This window comes from Bos indicus x Bos taurus, chromosome 1 (genome assembly GCF_003369695.1).
Source record: "Bos indicus x Bos taurus breed Angus x Brahman F1 hybrid chromosome 1, Bos_hybrid_MaternalHap_v2.0, whole genome shotgun sequence".
Lineage (NCBI taxonomy): Eukaryota > Metazoa > Chordata > Mammalia > Artiodactyla > Bovidae > Bos > Bos indicus x Bos taurus.
Window position 1 is genome coordinate 75664338 of NC_040076.1, and position 19998 is coordinate 75684335.

At 38.6% G+C, this 19998-nt stretch overlaps 1 protein-coding gene across 2 annotated transcripts in view; it reads right to left on the minus strand.

The window, feature by feature from the left end:
* Positions 1 to 332: 332 nt before the first annotated feature.
* The window catches only part of CCDC50 (coiled-coil domain containing 50), an 85486-nt gene continuing 65820 nt past the window's right edge, over positions 333 to 19998 (minus strand). For both annotated transcript variants that reach the window (XM_027538359.1, XM_027538356.1), the window contains 5 exons: positions 16515 to 16559; positions 16325 to 16429; positions 13624 to 13703; positions 9340 to 9446; positions 333 to 6837 (listed from right to left, as the gene is read on the minus strand). In XM_027538359.1, the coding sequence (XP_027394160.1) occupies positions 6818 to 6837; positions 9340 to 9446; positions 13624 to 13703; positions 16325 to 16429; positions 16515 to 16559 (357 nt within the window). In that variant the 3' untranslated portion in view covers positions 333 to 6817. The remainder of the gene's footprint in view (positions 6838 to 9339; positions 9447 to 13623; positions 13704 to 16324; positions 16430 to 16514; positions 16560 to 19998) is intronic.

Sequence of the window (19998 nt, forward strand, 5' to 3'; positions counted from 1 at the left end):
ATCCCAGGGTTGGGAAGATCCCCTGGAGGAGGGCATGGCAACACATTCCAGTATCCAGTATACTTGCCTGCAGAATCCCCATGGACAGAGGATTGTGGTAGGCTACAGCCCATGGGGTCACACAGAGTCGGACACAACTGAGTGACTAAGCACAGCACATAGGCATCAGTATAATGTTACACATGGTTACAGTAACCAGTGTAAGAGAAAAAGCTGCTGTCATTAAATGACATTTTAGGGTTAACCTTATAAAGAAAAAACAAAAACAAATGAATGTTCCCATAACTCCCCAAGTCCTTGAATGCAGTAAAGAAAACATGAGACAGAGACCATTGATGCAACAAATGAATGACTTTATTAAGAGAAAATGACAAGGTTGGTGTTTGCCTCCAACCATTCAGGAATACAAGCACACAGACTTATACAATACTTTGGTTTAAAAATTATTCATAATATCAATGTTAAACCTGACGTTAAAGGAATCAAATGGGATGCGAGGTGTAAAAAATGAAGCACTGAAACACAAGCTTGCATAGATGAATAGATGGAGATGTATAAGTGGCACTGAAGGGAGGCCTGAGTACCGGAGAGTCATCACCACCTCAGCCGCCCAAGACACAGGAACGTCTCCAGCACCACGCTTCTCACTTTCTCCAAAGAGGTCATGAGCAAGAATGTGTGCTGTACGAAGGTGAATTGAAATAGTCTGTTTCCATAAGCCTCGTCCAGAAGGATGCACACATACCCGCCAGCACCCAATCAGTCACCTTTAAGGCATCCACAATGTCTCTCAGTTTCATTAATCTCTAGACAGGCGTGTGATTTGAGGTGGCCTCCTCTTTTTCTGAACTGAGGCCAGTAACTCTATTCCATTAAGGTTCTGTGAGAAAACTATGTCAAAGCTGCCTTTCCCCTAGGGCGTGGCTACAAACCTTAAGTGCTTGGGATAACACTCCACTTGTTTAAACATCCACATTCCAAATGTCAAAGGGCTTTTTACCAAAGCATCCAAAACCTTTTGGGCACTGTGCAGTTATTAATCTCTCTCTCTCAAGAGCGTACTTTTCCAAAATTTGAGACAAATGACAGCACACCTCAAATTTCCTGAGCAACTTGATTCATATGAAAAACTCCTGTACTTTATAATTCAGTACCTTTCAAGATACAACTGTGTTGGGATGGATTTTTCTTAAGGACAACCACATTTACAGAGAATTCTCACTTCGGAATATCATTTTTATACCCTATCATCTCGTAATACTTCATGAACAAATACTACCTTGCTTTCAAGAGGCAGGTGGAAAATACAGCTATTGCTGGGAAATGGCATTTGGCTTTCAGTTGATGGCAAACCTGAAGTTATAGCCTACAAGGATTCCAGCGGCTAATTCAATGAGAAATTTAAAAAATTCTAACATCAAAAACCTTCCGATTATATTTAACAGCTAGAAACTATTTTACCAATGATGGTCTGAAACTCAGGGCAACAAAAGCTTCTCCCAAGCATATGAGGTGTAACAGTATATCCTCTCAACTTTCTCTTTGCTGTCCTTAATCCTTGCTCTTCTGTGAAGGAAATGTCACTCAGACCCTGTCTTTCAGTTCTTCCACTCTTTCTATATGAACCTCAGCAATGAGTCACGGGGCACTAAGTTACACAATTAACTCTGTCCTTACCTGAAATGCTGAAATCAGCACAGTGCCGGCTCCTTAGGCTATGCACATTTACTCAAAAGTCAGAGAAACATTTTCTAGTTTGCAGAGAATACACAAAAACATTTAAGTCTATTAGGAACATATTTCTAGGCAGTGTTCACAAATATTTAAGGGCAGAAAGAGTGATCTTTAGGACCAGACATTTCCACAAATCAACATGATTACTTAGATGACATTGTATTACTCTGTGGCATCAAATGCAAGCCTAAAAAACCACTCTGGTGTCTTCCCTGCCCTAGCAAAAGTTTTTCTGATTTTCTCTTGAAAGTAAATAGAAACACTTTTCACATCAACAAATCTCCCATTTGAGTAAATGTCTCTGTTTTGTTTGGTTTTTCTCCTTTTTTGTTAACGTATGTATGCATTTCAATACATAAGAGTGTTAGCAAAATTTTTACAGAATAACTGACTTCACTGTGTAACAGAACCTTTGGAAACATCGTTTACACAAACACCATAGGAAATGAAGACAGTCAACTCTCAGCTATTCAGGAAGTGATCACCTGAAGAATATGCTCAGGAAATTCTCACTCTCCGACCACCAGCCTTCCTGATCATGCCACTGCTCATTCACAGACTGAGAGGCAATTGGAAATGAAACGACACGCCTATCAGTGTGCACGTCACTCATAGCTCGGTGGGAGGAAGTCCAAAACGTCTGATGACAAGGAGGTTTGGGGCTCACCTGTGAATTTGATACCTCAATGGAGAGTTGACAGTCACTCATCTATAGGAAGTACAGTACACTGACCTTGGTCAGAATCAAACTAATTTAAGGCAATACTGCTCCTCACAGACGTTGCTGACCTAAGTGTAAGTCTCATAAGAGAAATGACTCTGTACAAGTGAGGGTTTCCTTCTTTACCCTTCTGTTCTTGACTTCTCTAGAAATAAATCTACCATTTCTAATGAGAGTTAAACAGCAGGAGCAACAGCAGCCTCAACTCTTCCCTTTGATAATCTTATGTACCACCAGGGATGAAAGAGACTCTTCCTGGAGAACCCTGGGTGACACTGCGCCCCGCACAGCACTATCAGGACAGTCTCTGGTGTGCTTCTCCCTGCCCAGCTGACCTACGACAGACGAGGGAGAAAAAAGATCCTATCACCAGGAAGACCAGCAGTTATGGCTTTAAGACACAGGCACCACCGGATAGAAGGAAAAATGGGATCACTTTATCTAATCACTTCTCTGACTCTGAGCTGTAAGCAGTAGACAAAGTATTATTACAAATGTTCCTTTTTTTTTTTTCCTTTTTGCTCAAACAGCAGGTTTTGATTCTTGTATGTTTGGTTCCAAAAAACTGATGTTATCAGAATATGACACACTATGTAACAGTGAGATCTACCTGAAGGTTCCATTTCTACATTAAAGTCCCCAACACAAACTAAAGGGAAACGAGGCTTTGAGAGCAAGTTCTGTTTTGTTCCCAGTTCTTCAGAAAGCTGCTGACATGGCAGTCTCGTGCCTTTAATAGGCTGAGGACATTACAATCACCACAGTTACTTTTCAAGAAAATAAACACTGAATAAATGAATAATCTCCCCCAACATGATTTTTATATAAAGGCAACACTCATTAAAAATCAAGGCCCTAAAATGTTAACCACTCATGTGGTAAACTAAATGCACCATATTATACCGGGGGTTTCTAAAGAGCAATTTGGCACAAGACAAAATTCAGAGAATATCTGACAGAATTAAAGAAAAATAATTATCAATTATTTAATAAAACTAATAAACATTAGTTTTATACTAAAAAGTCCCGACATTATGCGAAAGGTATGAACAAAGTCAGCAATGGATTTATTCATCATCCAGTTCTGCTGCAGGCCACGCAAAGAAAAAGGGAAAACAGGTCTGGTTGCTAATTTTCTCAAGTGAGTTCAGTGGAGCACAGGCCCAAGGTTTTGCTTTTTGGAATATGTTGATCTAGATCCAAGCAGCCACTGCTATTCTAGAAAGGTTTTTCTCTTGGGAGCATCTATCCCTATCTTTTCCACTTCAGATGTTTCCCTATGATCAAAACCCATGAAGTCTTTTCTGCAGTTCGTCTGCTGCTGGTTATTGTAAATTCACTTGATAAATATTAAGTCACTGTGTGCAAAGTCACCTTCTAAAAATCTCAATGTCATTTTAAAGCATGTGAAGCAATCGTCTAGTCGCCCAATACAATTATGTCTAACAACAATTTGACAATACAGTCACATTTTTTTCAACTCAGAACATTTAAACTGACCCTTTTCTAACCTTGCTTCCAGGTGATGACTTACAAAAAGTTAGGTTGGGGCGATGGGGTGTCCATGTCCAGCAGCCTCATGATAAGGTTCCACAACACACTGTGCTCATTCAGTAACGCTGATGTTAATGGGGTCTGGCCCCTGGGAGAACAGAGGTATGGAAACAGGAAGATTTTCCAAGGCCAGAACGATTACTTTACATCACAACATTAAAGCATAATACACTGTGGATCTAAAAATTAAACTGTGTGTGTTCCAGCAGTAGGAAAAGAAATAAAATAAATGCTTCCATATTTATATAAAAATGACAAGTGGAAAGCAGAGAACACAGTGAAGATGTTTGGCAGTTTCTTAAAATAAAGTGCTAGTTGCCTCTAAATGGGGCTTCTCAGGTGGCGCACTGGTAAAGAATCCACCTGCAATGCAGGAGACCCAGGTTCGATCCCTGGGTTGGAAAGATCCCCTGGAGTAAGAAATGGCAACCCACTTCAGTATTCTTGCCTGGAAAATTCCATGGACACACACAGTTGCTTCTACAGTCTCAAAATTAACAATAATTAACAATTAAACTATTTGAATGAGATTAAGAGGAATTCAACTGGTTGTTTGATGTGTCTTCTTATTCACAGGAAAAGAATTACTCTGATACTCCTTAAAAAGTGTTTGCTTTACAAAAAAAAATTAAATTAAAATATTTAAAAACTTTGATCTTTTAAAAACATTAAAAAAAATAACAAATTTTCAATACAGATGCTGAATTGTGTGTAACGAGGGAAATACTACCCTTGGTCACTTACTAACAGAGCTGAAACACTAACATCCTGGTTATGTGTAAAGTGACCTGATATTTTTTGAGTAAAATACACCCAGTTAGCATTTTACAGTAATAAATATGATTGCATGAAGTAGTACATGAGAGGATAAATGGAGAATTTGAAAAGAACTGATCATTGTATGAGATAGAAAAATAAACATTTATAAAATAAAAATATGGCAAATGATGTTGCCCATTTGCCTGATTTTCAAATAAAAATACATTGTTTTTCTTTTCTTTAAAGCTACCATAAAAAACTTTTAAAAACATGAAGCAAATCACAGGGCAGACAAAGAAAAATATAGCATTACTATGAATCAAAAGGTCTAACCTTTGATATTGAAAACATCTTCTGGAATTTGATTTAAGGTTAGGACCTCCATTTGGTCTCCTCTTGTCTATTTAACCACCCGCTCCAGTGTTCTTGCCTGGAGAATCCCAGGGACGGTGGAGCCTGATGGGCTGCCGTCTATGGGGTCGCGCAGAGTCGGACACGACTGAAGCGACTTAGCAGCAGCAGCAGTCTACTTAACTGAAGATTTTTCTTCCTCAGTCATTTCATCCTGGACATGCAAAGTTCTGTTCTTTTTCCTTTCCCTATTTCTCCAAAATGACTATAACCTTAAGGATTTTATTTCTAGATTATTATTTTCTCAAAACTTAACTCTTAAGTATCCTTTACTTAAGTTCATACAATCCAAAAACTATGAAACTAAAGCTATTCCTCAAAATGAAAAACCCAAATCCTCTGAGAAGCTAGTCTAAAAAACTTCATGAATATTGCCCAACTAGAAAGACTATTTCAAAAGATAAGGCAAACAGAAGGCAGTTCCCTGCCAGAAAGGAATGGATTAACAACTTTTTTCTCAAGTATAAATATGCTGAATATACAGCATGACTGATATTTATGTTAACTAACTGGTATAGAAAAGGAAGCATTTCCATGAGGCTAGAAGATTAACAAAATTCCAGATTTCCTGAAGAGAGGTTTAAGGTCTGGCACAAAGGAATCCAGCGCCCATGTGTCACTAACGTATGTGCAGGATCGAATACTTGGATGAAGAACTTTATCAACTTCAAGTCCAATTAATCTGCTTATTGACAGATACACAAAATTTTTTTGAGAGGTTGCCAACCAATGCTGCTATGTTTTATATGCAAGAGGAAAAATTCAATCTTACAGCCAGAGAAAATGACAGCATCATTACTTACATAAACATCTTTCCAATTCTAATTCCCTTGGCTTTATATGTAAATGTAAAATAAGAGAAGGGATACAAAATTTTTCATCTTTAATTGATCTTGCAGACTTGAGTTAAAACTTCTTAGAATTAAATTTTTGCCAATAAATACTAAAAAATGGTTCAATGCGCAGAGGCTTCAGCATTCTTGCTAATGAGGAGGCAATGGCAGAGACAGTGTTAGTTAATGACATCTAGGCCAATTTTCCCAGGAGGATACGTAAAGATACATAAAACCTCTACAGTCTTTATAGTCAGTTACATATTCAACTGTTCCTTTTTATTTTCTTTTTAAATACTTTATGGTTGTGATTTTTTTCTTTCCCTGAATAGCAAAAAAAAAAAAAAAAAAGCAAAAGTCTCTTATCTTTTAATATATCATACACTAATGCACCAAAAAAGCTATTTCTTATATTCTTTTATTCTGCATTGCATCCAAACATTGTTTTACTTTGATCATTACCTCCACAAAATCCTAATTGCTAAGTAAAGCCTATTCATTAAATATCAATACCATACCTAATGAAAATGGCATTTTATAGAGCTCTTAGATACTATACCCCTGGAAGCATATGCTCCATAGAGACGGCCACTATTCAGAAGCTAGATTTTCTTGTACTGCCCAAGTGATCAGGAATAACCAAAATATTTTAAATGAATGAAAATTATTCATGGTCCAAAAAACACTTGAGGATAAATCTCAGGAATACAAAATAGAGGAAGAAAAAAATAAGCGTGGAATGTGTTCTGTATTATCCAGTAATTTTGCTACAGTGAGTCCGTTTTCAAGGCAGATTCCTAGGTTTTTACGGTTTATAATGGAAACCTGAGGAGAGAAGGAAAAAGGAAGAAAAACGATTAAGGAAAAAATCTCTGAGACACTGTTTTTCTCCCTGTTCAAATAAAACAATGTTATCTATATTTCTATGCATTTCAAATGGTTCACGTGTTTTGTTTGTTCTTGGTTGTAAGCACACAAATTGGCTCTCCGTATCTGTGGGTTCTCCATCCAGCATGGATTGAAAATATTCAGAAAAAAAAATCCCAGAAAGTTCAAGTTTTGAATTTGACATATGTTTGAAGTATTTACAGAGCATTTACATTGTATTATACATTATTAATATAAGTAATCTAGAGATGATTTAAAGTTTAGGGGAGGGTGTATGTAGGTCATATATAAATACTACGACATTTTATGTAAGGGGCTTAAGAATCCGGGGATTTTGAAATCCTCGGGAATTCTGGAACCAATCTGCTGCAGAAAGGTACCTAGGGAAACTGTACTTATATTCATAATCAATGTGTTGGTTTAGTATTATGTATAAAATGTATGGCAAGGACAGGAATGCACCTCCTAAAAGAAATGCTTGTATATATTTGAGAAAGAAATAAACAAGGGATGCTGAAAAGGTTACCAACTGATGAAAATCGTAGTGTATGGGTTGTTTTGCTAATCTTTTTTTGTCTTATTCTCAACATTGGATAAATGGCAGAATGATAGGGGAGCAGGAGAAGGAGAGCTTTTTATTACTTTTATTTTTAATTGGAGGATAATAAGGAGAGATTAAAAAAAAATACAATGCCTGGAAAAACGTGTCCTCAAAATTCTAATTTAATGGGTCTGGAGCGGCACCTGTGCATTGGTATCTTGTATATCATTGCAGACGCGAAACTTTAAGTAAGCTTGGAAAGGTAATCGTTAGATTTGGGAAAAGATAATGAAAACATCGCCTAAGAAATCTTCAAAAAACATGAAAAATAAAAAACATCAACAAATAAGACCTAATATTTGTGAAGTCTATGGCAATCTGCTTTCATGTATTTTACTTATATAATCCTGGCAATGCTGACACCACTAAAATCACCTATATTTTTAGAAGAGCAAATTAATGAGAAACTACATTTTCATTATCTGATTTTATGACTGTCATAAAATTACACATTAAGTCAATGCCCATCGTTGCTAAAGGAGACAGACCTGATTATTCCTTTCATTTTAAAGATCTGGTCCAACTTAGATCTCATGTTCTTTCCTCATTTTCTTTGCCCCATTTTTCTTATGTGTGATGTGTATCTGTGTACTTTAATCTAATTAAGAGAGAGTCATGGGCAGATGGGAAACAATAGCCAGGACAGTAAAAGTCCAATAGATCTAAATGGGGGACATAGCTACCCATTAAGAATCTGATAAAAGCTATGAACTCTCCCTGGAGAATATGCAAATAAATACTGTTGACCCCTGAACAATGCAGAGGGGGTTAGAGGCACTGACCCTTTGCATAGCTGAAAACCCATGTACAATCTACAGAGGCCCTCTGTGTATTTGTTTGTTGGCTCAACCAACATGGATGGTGTAGTACTACAGTATTCACTATAGAAGAATTTCTTCACAGGAAGAAAAAAAAAAATCCATGTATAAAGTGGACACTTGAGCAGTTCAAAACTGTGTTGTTCAAAGCTCAACTAAAGTGCACACAGAAAACCTTCCATTCAATTTAAGGTGTCTGCTTTCTGTTTTTAAATCATTTTTTGTTTTTTAATAAATGAAGAATAAAAGTTATGACCAACCTAGATAGCACATTAAAAAGCAGAGACATTACTTTGCCAACAAAGGTCCGTCTAGTCAAAGCTATGGTTTTTCCAGTGGTCATGTATGGATGTGAGAGTTGGACTATAAAGAAAGCTGGGTGCAGAAGAATTGGCGCTTTTAAACTGTGGTGTTGGAGAAGACTCTTGAGAGTCCCTTGGACTCCAAAGAGATCCAACCAGTCCATCCTAAAGGAGATCAGTCCTGGGTGCTCATTGGTAGGACTGCTGTTGAAGCTGAAACTCCAATACTTTGGTCACCTAATGCGGAGAGCCAACTCATTTGAAAAGACCCTGATGCTGGGAAAGATTGAGGGCAGGAGGAGAAGGAGACAACAGAGGATGAGATGGCTGGATGGCATCACCGACTCAATGGACATGGGTTTGGGTGAACTCCGGGAGTTGGTGATGGACAGGGAGGCCTGGCGTGCTGCGGTTCACGGGGTCGCAAAGAGTCAGACATGACTGAGCGACTGAACTGAACTGAACATAATGATCTTCTCCAGTGGATCTTCCCAACCCAGTAATAGAACCATGGTCTCCCATATTACAGGCAGATTCTTCACCAACAGAACTATCAGGGAAGCCCTCTAATAAATGAAGAGTAATATAATGATTTGCTCAGAAGAAGACTAACTTATTTTTACACTCTAGTGATCTATAATATAGCACCTGGCTTTTCCACTATAGCATGGCAGTTATTAAAAAAGATCTTACAGCTGACCATATACATTTGTCTTACCTTTATGAGAAGACTCTGACTTTGAGTAGTGACGTGTGGAATTATGCTGGTTTCCAGAAGAAGTGAAATCCAAACCCTCAGCATCTGTCATGGGAGGTGGTGGTGGCCTAAGAAAAGTCAAGATTTAAAGAGATACTCTACGTAGTGATGACTACGATTCCAGCCCTCACTGGATCACTTAGAAAACACAGTTTCAGTGGAGAAGCAAAGCCAGAATATTTCAGAATCCTCATGGTAGTTCCTAGCCGGTTGTATAACCTTGGGTAAGTTATTTAACTTGTTTCTTTGTTTTGATGCATATAATTCAATAAAAACAAGTATCTTCTGAGGCACTGGGTGGGCTTCCCAGGTGGCTCAGACAATAAAGTATCTGCCTGCAATGCGGTAGACCTGGGTTCAATCCCTGGGTCAGGAAGATCCCCTGGAGAAGGAAATGGAAATCCACTCCAGTATTCTTGCCTGGAAAATCTCATGGTCAGAGGAGCCTGGCGGGCTACAGTCCATGAGATGGCAAAGAGTCGGACACGACTGAGCTACTAATACATTCATATTCATTCACTGTGCTAAGCGATAGATAAACATTAATGAGATATGATCACTGCCATTAATGAGAAATACATTTTGTTTTCGCAGGTTTCATCAAGCAAAAGAGAAAGAAAGGAAAAGACAGATGGGGGAAGAAAGTAATTAAGGGAGAGAAGGCAGCAGCTAAGAAGGGAGGGAGATGGGACATTGGTCAACACAGGAAATTTAGAGCAAAGTTCGTTAAACCACTAGGTGGCAGAGTAGAGCTTAGAGAAGGAAAGGACAGTTTTAACACATGTGCAACTTCCTGTCAAAACAAGTCAACTGTAAAAAAATATATAGGAAATTTTTAACACTCCAAACTTTTATTATTTTAATTATATAACTGATTTTCTCAGACACTTGGCATTGATAAGGCTGTAAAACAAAATCTCTCATTTTTTTGGTGTTTCCCAAAGGTGTGCTCAGATTGTGTGTTAAGAGCATGGAATCCTTTGTTTATAAATATTAGAAATTAAATAAGTGTTTTTCTTTCATTATTCACAGACATTTAGAACATTTGCCTTTAAAAAGTAACATAAGTCTTGGCAGGTAAAGTTGAGACAAAGCAATCTGACTCCAGAATTAAGAATGTTAACTAAAGAAGTAACTTACACTCAAGAAAACACGATTTGTAATCAGGGTGGCAGGATCTATATTTTACTCTTTATTACCCTCATTAGATGACCAAATACTGGAGAAACACAAGCTAACTGGTACTATCAGAAAAACTCATCACCAAGGAAAGGGATGCTGAAGTGTTGAACAAAGTTTAGGATGTCAACAAATCCATGAGGATAAACAAATCAATCTAGGATGCCCTCAGTTATCTGGTGTGTTGTTTTATTAATTTTTTGCTTATGTGGAGAACAAATCTTGGGTTAATGCTTCCAGGGGTCCTACCAAATTATTTGTTGCACTGGAGACAGTTATTTCAGTTAGGGGTATTTAAATCCAAAGTTGGAAAAATCTTGCTAACTAATTGTTTTATAGTTTCTGATGAATTAGGATTACCTGTTTCCAACTGTTCTTATGAAATGATTTATATCTTTAAGCTAGTGATAAAACCAAATATACTTCAGAATTCACTCAAAATTCATTTCTTCAAGAAGCCTTCCCAGACACCCAGACTAGGTTAAATGTCTCCTTATGCTCTTCTAACAACCTGCATTTTTCATCCTTAGCATTTAACACAATCATAGTAGTTAGTTGTATAATTGTCTGTTTAGATTATAAATTTCATAAGAGCAAGAAAATTTTTGTTGACTGCCACTTACTCTGGGTCTGGGCAGTTACTATGGAGCTCAATAAATACTGGACAAATGAATAAGTGGAGAAAAATATATTTCATATTCATAAGAACACTGTGGGAACCAAATGATATTTATAAAATTCTTAAGTTTTTCTAAGGGAAAATACAAAATCAAAATACCAGGTAGCATTATTAACATAAAATCTTAAACTGTTAAAACAGTTTAGAACTTAGGTTAAACTTTTTCCAATTACAAAGAATTGGAATTAATTCAGATTGCCAACTAGTTTTCTGTTTTTCAGAGTAGAAATCTTTAATGGACAATGAAAATGACTTTTAACCACGACTGTTACAAGCTCTACATGAGAATCTGTTTCCCCTGTACCACTATTAGTACTACAGTGAAGTAAACACCTTGAACTAGCACCAAGTTTCTCAATCCTGGAAACCATCTCTTTCTGTACAAATGGTTAACTCATCTTCCACCATGATTAAATGTGAAAGAGGAAACCACAGAATCTAACGTTAACAAAGCATACGTTCTAACATTAACTGTACAACTTATCTATAATAAGATCATAAGCTATAAGTTTTAACTATAAAAACACAGGTTTCATAAAATTCTTATTCATTTTGTTTTGCCATATATATAGTCTTTCTGCAAAGAAAGATATTTTTTTCTTTTAGTATTTTATTTTTTGATTAAAAAAGTAAAATTTTTATTTTAATCGTTAAAGACAAATATTCCTCTTAAGTCAAAAAATGACTTCAGTTTTACTAGTCATAGGCCACTTTTCACTGATTTACAATGGCCAGTTTTAACACAGGGTCATTTGATTATTTGTTCTTTCAATATATTAAATATTTTTAAGAGAACCCATTACATTTCAGAAAGTTGTTTTCAATTTAAATCCTTTAAATAGACGTTTCAGACTGTTCTATCATATGCTGTCAAAAATACTGGTGTTCTAAAAAGTCCAAGGACTTCAAAGGCTGCAAAATAACTCTAAAGATGATTTTAATTCCCTTTATTTAAAAAAAAAAGGCATAATAAGCAACACCTACCTATTTACCTACTGAAAACAGATTAGTTCTTATTTTACTTGGATGTCGTACAGGGATATAAATAAAGCTGAACTAAATCTAAAATTTGCTTTAAAAGACATTTGGCGTGTGTGTAACTAAAAGCTATAAGAAGCAGCAAGTGTACACAATTAGAGAAGGCAATGGCACCCCACTCCAGTACTCTTGCCTGGAAAATCCCATGGATGGAGGAGCCTGGTGGGCTGCAGTCCATAGGGTCGCTAGGAGTCAGACACGACTGAGCAACTTCACTTTGACTTTTCACTTTCATGCATTGGAGAAGGAAATGGCAACCCACTCCAGTGTTCTTGCCTGGAGAATCCCAGGGACGGGGGAGCCTGGTGGGCTGCCATCTCTGGGGTCGCACAGAGTTGGACACGACTGAAGCGACTTAGCAGCAGCAGCAGCAAACAAAGTACACTACTGTGCCCTAAAAGTCTTACAATTATCTTCTGAAAGCCCGTGGGTTTAAAAATAGAGTATGGCTTTTCAAGAACACTAAATATACTCTATTTAAGGAAATAAGTCTAGTAGTTTAAGCGTGAGCAATAAGTGACAACAAGAGTGTATATTTTTCAATGTCATAAAACTTATGCTTTATAATTAGTAAATATATTATTAATAATCAGGACCAAAATACTGTATAAAGTTTCAATAATTTAGAGTTTTCAAATGTTAGATTTAGTGTTACTTTTGTCTTTTTGTATTTAACATTCGCTCTTCCTCTTCCCATCAGTTTTCCCTTGAAAAGCAACAGAAAGCAATAAAGAAAAAATAAAGGTTGCTTCCCAAAGACTTAAATGTTGACAATCTGCAGTGGAAAAGTAGCAGTTCCTCCATAACCATGACCCCAGACTGCCTGAGAGAAGTTAGAAAGTATACATATGCTGTAGCCACAGCTACCTGTTGTTGTGGGATGAAGAACAGTCTGCAATGCCTGAAATGAGCATTTGCCTAGGACACTGAGACTCACACGGAAATGAATTTAGACATGTGTAAATGTCATGCACACACCCGTGTGATCATGGAACTCAGTGAACATTTAAAACCTGAGATTTTACTTACGAAAATGGTTAATCTCATCCCTTCTTAGCTGAGGGCAGTCAATTCAGTGACTCCAGAGATAAGAACTGGTCCTGACAAAAAAGTGCATCTCTCCTTACCTCAGCTTCTGTAAAATTCCCCATTTTCCTGACTTGACTTGTTCAACACAATTTAAAACAGAAAACAAAGCTTAAAAATAATCCTGCAAGACTTGATACCACCTCACAACTGCAGATTTCTGGATCTCCTCTCCAATGAACAAACACTCTTTTCAGGCAGCCAATATCTCTTGCTCACTCCAAGGTCAAGATCCACACTCCCCTTTTCAGGTGTCATCTTACCGTGCTGGTCTGTCATTCTTAGAACGGTGAGGCTCATCACTCTCTTTTGACTTTGAGTGGGCTGATTTAGCTGTTTTGGGCTAAGGGGGAAAGAAAACACACACACACACACACACAGAAAACAGCAAACAGAGAAAGATTAGATTTATAGATTATCTAAATAATGTCAAACTCTCCTTTCATAATTTTAGGTTACTTACACCTAGCTTAGCAACATAAAATATTTTTAAACAGTCACTTAGAGACCAGAAAATTGTAGTTATGAAAGAGTGTTGCAGGTTATCAGTACAACCAGATGAGTGGACTAAACCCTCACAAACAGGCTCTACCACAGAGATGCGCTTGGTCACCCATTAGTAACAAGGCAGCTGCATGGCAGCTGACAAGAACTGTAACTGAGCATGAATCTCAAGCCTTCCCCTCCCCCATATCCTCTGCTTCAGCTCTTTTATGAAGCACTTAGATAAAAGTATACGGTGCTCACTTCCTAAGTGGTTTTACAGATGTGAAAACCCCCACCAAATGGAAGACGTGAACTACCTGATGACCACAAGCACACAGTCTCCAGATCTCTTAAAAATGCTTTCCTGAAACCCACCGGGGAGTTCGGCCCTTTTGAGTACTAGCTGTCCCTGACTGCATGTATGGAGCCTTACAATAAACGCTACACTTTCCTTTACCACAACCCGGAATATCAGTAGATTTGCTTTACTGTGCAAGAGCAAGCAGATCCAAGTTTGGTTCAGTAACAGAACTGGAGGACTCCCAGAGTCTATGGAATCCAGCTTCATGCTATTAAACTTGTTTCTTAACATCTGACTTAGGGATGATAACTTTCAAGCCCAGAAATAAGGCATATTCATGCCAACTTTTCTAGAAACAACTCCAGCCCCACTGACAGAATCTAAAAATATCAGAAGTCCTGATGCTTGCTAGAAATGTGACCTTCTTCCTCTTCCCTTCCTGATGTGTAATCTTTAAAAATACCTACTTCCAGCATAGCTGAGTTAACAAAGAACTTGAGGAACTCTTGGGCAATTACTTGCAGCTTAATTTAAGTAACAAGAGCATTTGGGAAGCCTTCTATGAAAATGATATATGTCTGTTTGGAGAAATCCTGAATTACGAACAGGGTAAATAGATAACGTGGAAATAATATTTTCATTTGCTTTTGGATTCACAACTGAGCAATAGGCAACAGTAGAGAAATACTATTACAATACTTTCTCTTCATTTTTCTCAAAACATATGCCGAGACTGTGACAGGACCAGCGGCCCAAGGAAGGATTTTGTTGGAGAGGGAGGGAAGCGGGGAGAAGAACGGAGCGCAACCTCAACCATATCATGGATACACACCTGGTTGCATCCTTCCAGCCCAGTACAGACTGCCTCCCTAAAAGCCTTTACAGTATAAATCATCACTCCAGCTCCTTTTGTTTTTCCATTATGCATTTTTCAGCCAGCTTGACCTCACATTTGTTAGCTGTCTATAGTCTGTCTTCTTCCCAACATTATACATTATTCTGAGGAAAATCTATCTTTGTGTCTCCCAGTAAGGCCAGAATCGTGCTTTGCACACAGAAACTACTGAGTAAGATCTGTTCACCTAAACTTGCAGTCACCACATACAATAATTAGACTATGTCAGAATGAACAGCAGTCACTATTTTGCCTCTACTATTTATGATTAACGAGAAGAAGTAACAATTGAAGCTCACAGTAGATAGTTTCATAAGCAATGATGGCTGGTGATAAGAATGGCTGTCCATCTGCCATGGATCAAGTGATGCCAAAGGCAAGAGAGAAAGCTGGCATAGGATCAAGAAGGAAGGACAATATAAGCAAGGAGAAAAGTTCAAAGAAGAGGGAAAGGCCCCTGCGGAAATTTAAGAGCATGTGGAAAACACTGTATTTTCCTAGAAGGCAAGCAGAGTAAAAAACTATGTCTGCTTGTGGCCATAGGCACCTACCTCTCAGTAGGTCTTAAAATGAAGGAAATGAGTTTTTCAGCCTCATAAGTAACTTCTTTACATAGTTACTTTCAAGAATTCAATATGATTTTTCATGGTGAAACAACTTTTTTTTTTTAATTTTATTTAATTTTTAAACTTTACATAATTGTATTAGTTTTGCCAAATATCAAAATGAATCCACCACAGGTATACATGTGCTCCCCATCCTGAACCCTCCTCCCTCCTCCCTCCCCATACCATCCCTCTGGGTCGTCCCAGTGCACTAGCCCCAAGCGTCCAGTATTGTGCATCGAACGTGGACTGGCATCTCATTTCATACATGATATTTTACATGTTTCAATGCCATTCTCCCAAATCTTCCCACCCTCTCCCTCTCCCACAGAGTCCATAAGACTGTTCTATACATCACTGTCTCTTTTGCTTCTCGTTCACTGGGTTATTGTTACCATCTTTCTAAATTCCATATATATGCGTTAGTATACTGTATTGGTGTTTTTCCTTCTGGCTTACTTCACTCTGTATAATAGGCTCCAGTTTCATCCACCTCATTAGAACTGATTCAAATGTATTCTTTTTAATTGCTGAGTAATACTCCATTGTGTATAAGTCAGATTCACACGAGAGACAGGTAATTTATATGCCCTAAATATATCTTTGAGCTTACCTTGGAAGAGGACTCCCCATTATAGTTTTACCTGTATTTCTCTTTAAAAACAAACAGACTCTACCTTCCACTCAGGGTCATGCTTTCTTTTGTCCAAAGATGATTTCTCCCGCTCCCTGGCTTTCTTGTAAGCTTTCTTTTCTTCAGCCATTAGAAGTCTAGCAATTTCCTAAACAAAAATTGCAAAGCTGTAAGTAGAAAATTACTGGGATATTTCCAAAGGATAATGGCTAAACAAATTAACATGCACGCACCTCATCCTGAGCAACCTGAGCTGCTCTCATGTCCACCTGGGTAGCCTATGGTACAGAAAATACAAAAAAAGTATAATTTAACTGGAATCTAGTTGGCCATTGGAAAGAAAAAAAGCTTACATTAAAAAACAAAAAAAAAAGAACCCTGGTATTTGAAACTAATTGTGATCAACATCCCTGAAGACGACAATCAGTTTGTATACTTTGATTAGCCAGTTCAGTTCAGTCACAGAGCCTGTTGCACAGAAGGATTTCCTCATTTTCATAGCTGAACAGTATTCCATTATACATATATATATATAGTCAACTACAAGCTGAAACATGCCAAGATTGTTGCAGACGACTGAACAAATAGGGCATGCACCATCTGCCCCTGTAAAGACTAAACCCTGCACTGTGGCAGCTGCTGACCTTCAACACAACCTGAGGGAGCTCAGGGTAGAGTAAGGCACTCTGTGCTCCAGACGATCTGGTGGGACAGGTCTTTCAGGTCAGTTCATCTGCATATCTGAGGATACTGATATTGCTCCTGGCACTAATTAGCCAGAACAGGGTCTATTTTTACCATATTATACACTGCATAATAAAGAGGAGAGTGAAAAAGTTGGCTTAGAGCTCAACATTCAGAAAACAAACCATGGCATCCAGTCCCATCACTTCATGACAAATAGATGGAGAAACAGTACAAACAGTGGCAGACTTAATTTTTTTGGGCTCCAAAATCACTACAGATGGTAAATGCGGCCATGAAATTAAAAGACGCTTACTCGTTGGAAGAAAAGTTATGACCAACCGCAGTTCAATTCAGTTCAGTTGCTCAGTCGTGTCTGACTCTTTGTGACCCCATGAATCGCAGCACGCCAGGCCTCCCTGTCCATCATCATCTCCTGGAGTTCACTCAAACTCATGTCCATCGAGTCGGTGATGCCATCCAGCCATCTCATCCTCTGTCCTCCCCTTCTCCTCATGCCCCCAATCCCTCCCAGTATCAGGGTCTTTTCCAATGAGTCAACTGTTCACATGAGGTGGCCAAAGTACTGGAGTTTCAGCTTTAGCAACAGTCCTTCCAAAGAACACCCAGGGCTGATCTCCTTCAGAATAGACTGGTTGGATCTCCTTGCAGTCCAAGGGACTCTCAAGAGTCTTCTCCAACACCACACTTCAAAAGCATCAATTCTTTGGCACTCAGCTTTCTTCACAGTCCAACTCTCACATCCATACATGACTACTGGAAAAACCATAGCCTTGACTAGACGGACCTTTGTTGGCAAAGTAATGTCTCTGCTTTTCAGTATGCTGTCTAGGTTGATCATAACTTTTCTTCCAAGGAGTAAGCGTCTTTTAATTTCATGGCTGCAGTCGCCATCTGTAGTGATTTTGGAGACCAAAATGATAAAGTCTGACACTGTTTCCACTGTTTCCCCATCTATTTGCCATGAAGTGATGGGACCAGATGCGATGATCTTCATTTTCTGAATGTTGAGCTTTAAGCCAACTTTTTCACTCTCCTCTTTCACTTTCATCAAGAGGCTTTTTACAGTTCCTCTTCACTTTCTGCCATAAGGGTGGTGTCATCTGCATACCTAAGGTTATTGATATTTCTCCCGGCAATCTTGATTCCAGCTTGTGCTTCTTCCAGCCAACCGTTTCTCATGATGTACTCTGCATATAAGTTAAATAAACAGGGGGACAATATACAGCCTTGACGTACTCCTTTTCCTATTTGGAACCAGTCTGTTGTTCTATGTCCAGTTCTGTTGTGGCCTGACCTGCATAGGTTTCTCAAGAGGCAAGTCAGGTGGTCTAGTATTCCCATCTCTTTCACAGTTTTCCACAGTTTATTGTGATCCACACAGTCAAAGGCTTAGACATAGTCAATAAAGCAGAAATAGATGTTTTCCTAGAACTCTCTTCCTTTTTTGATGATCCAGAGGATGTTGGCAATTTGCTCTCTGGTTCCTCTGCCTTTTCTAAAACCAGCTTGAACATCTGGAAGTTCACGGTTCACGTATTGCTGAAGCCTGGCTTGGAGAATTTTGAACATTACTAGTGTGTGAGATGAGTGCAACTGTGTGGTATTTTGAGCATTCTTTGGCATTGCCTTTCTTTGGGACTGGAATGAAAACGGACCTTTTCCAGTCCTGTGGCCACTGCTGAGGTTTCCAAATTTGCTGGCATAATGAGTGTAGCACTTTCACAGCATCATCTTTCACGATTTGAAATAGCTCAACTGGAATTCCATAACCTCCACTAGCTTTGTTTGTAGTGATGCTTTCTAAGGCCCACTTGACTTCACATTCCAGGATGTCTGGCTCTAGGTGAGTGATCACACCACTGTGATTATCTTGGTCATGAAGATCTTTTTTGTACAGTTCTTCTTTGTATTCTTGCCATCTCCTCTTAATATCTTCTGCTTCTGTTAGGTCCATACCATTTCTGTCCTTTATTGAGCCCATCTTTGCATGAAATGTTCCCTTGGTATCTCTAATTACATGACCAAGCTAGACAGCATATTAAAAAAGAGACATTACTTTGCCAACAAAGGTTCGTCTAGTCAAGGCTATGGTTTTTCCTGTGGTCATGTATGGATGTAAGAGTTGGTCTATAAAGAACGCTGAGCGCCAAACAATTGATGCTTTTGAACTGTGATGTTGGAGAAGACTCTTGAGAGTCCCTTGGACTACAAGGAGTTCCAACAAGTCCACCCGAAAGGAAATCAGTCTGAATATTCATTGGAAGGACTGATGTTGAAGCTGAAACTCCAAAACTTTGGCCACCTGATGCGAAGAGCTGACTCATTTGAAAAGACCCTGATGATTAATTATATTCTTTGCAGCCAAAGAAGGAGAAGCTCTATACATTCAGCAAAAACAAGACCAGGAGCTGAATGTGGCTCAGATCATGAACTCCTTATTGCCAAATTCTGAATTAAATTGAAGAAAGTGGGGAAAACCACTAGGCCATTCAGCTATGACCTAAATCAAATCCCTTATGATTATACAGTGGAAGTGAGAAATAGATTTAAGGGACTAGATCTGATAGATGCTGCGGCTAAGTTGCTTCAGTCGTGTCCGACTCTGTGCGACCCCATAGAGGGCAGCCCACCAGGCTCCACCATCCCTGAAATTCTCCAGGCATAAACACTAGCGTGGGTTGCCATTTCTTTTTCCAATGCATGAAAGTGAAAAGTGAAAGTGAAGTCGCTCAGTCGTATCCGACTCTTAGCGACCCCATGGACTGCAGCCTACCACGTTCATCTGTCCATGGGATTTTCCAGGCAAGAGTACTGGAGTGGGTTGCCACTGCCATCTCTGAAAGATCTGATAGACAGAGTGCCTGATAAACTATGGACGGAGGTTCGTGACACTGTACAGGAGACAGGGATCAAGACCATCCCCAAGAAAAAGAAATGCAAAAAAGCAAAATGGCTGTCTGAGAAGGCCTTACAAATAGCTGTGAAAAGAAGGGAAGTGAAAAGCAAAGG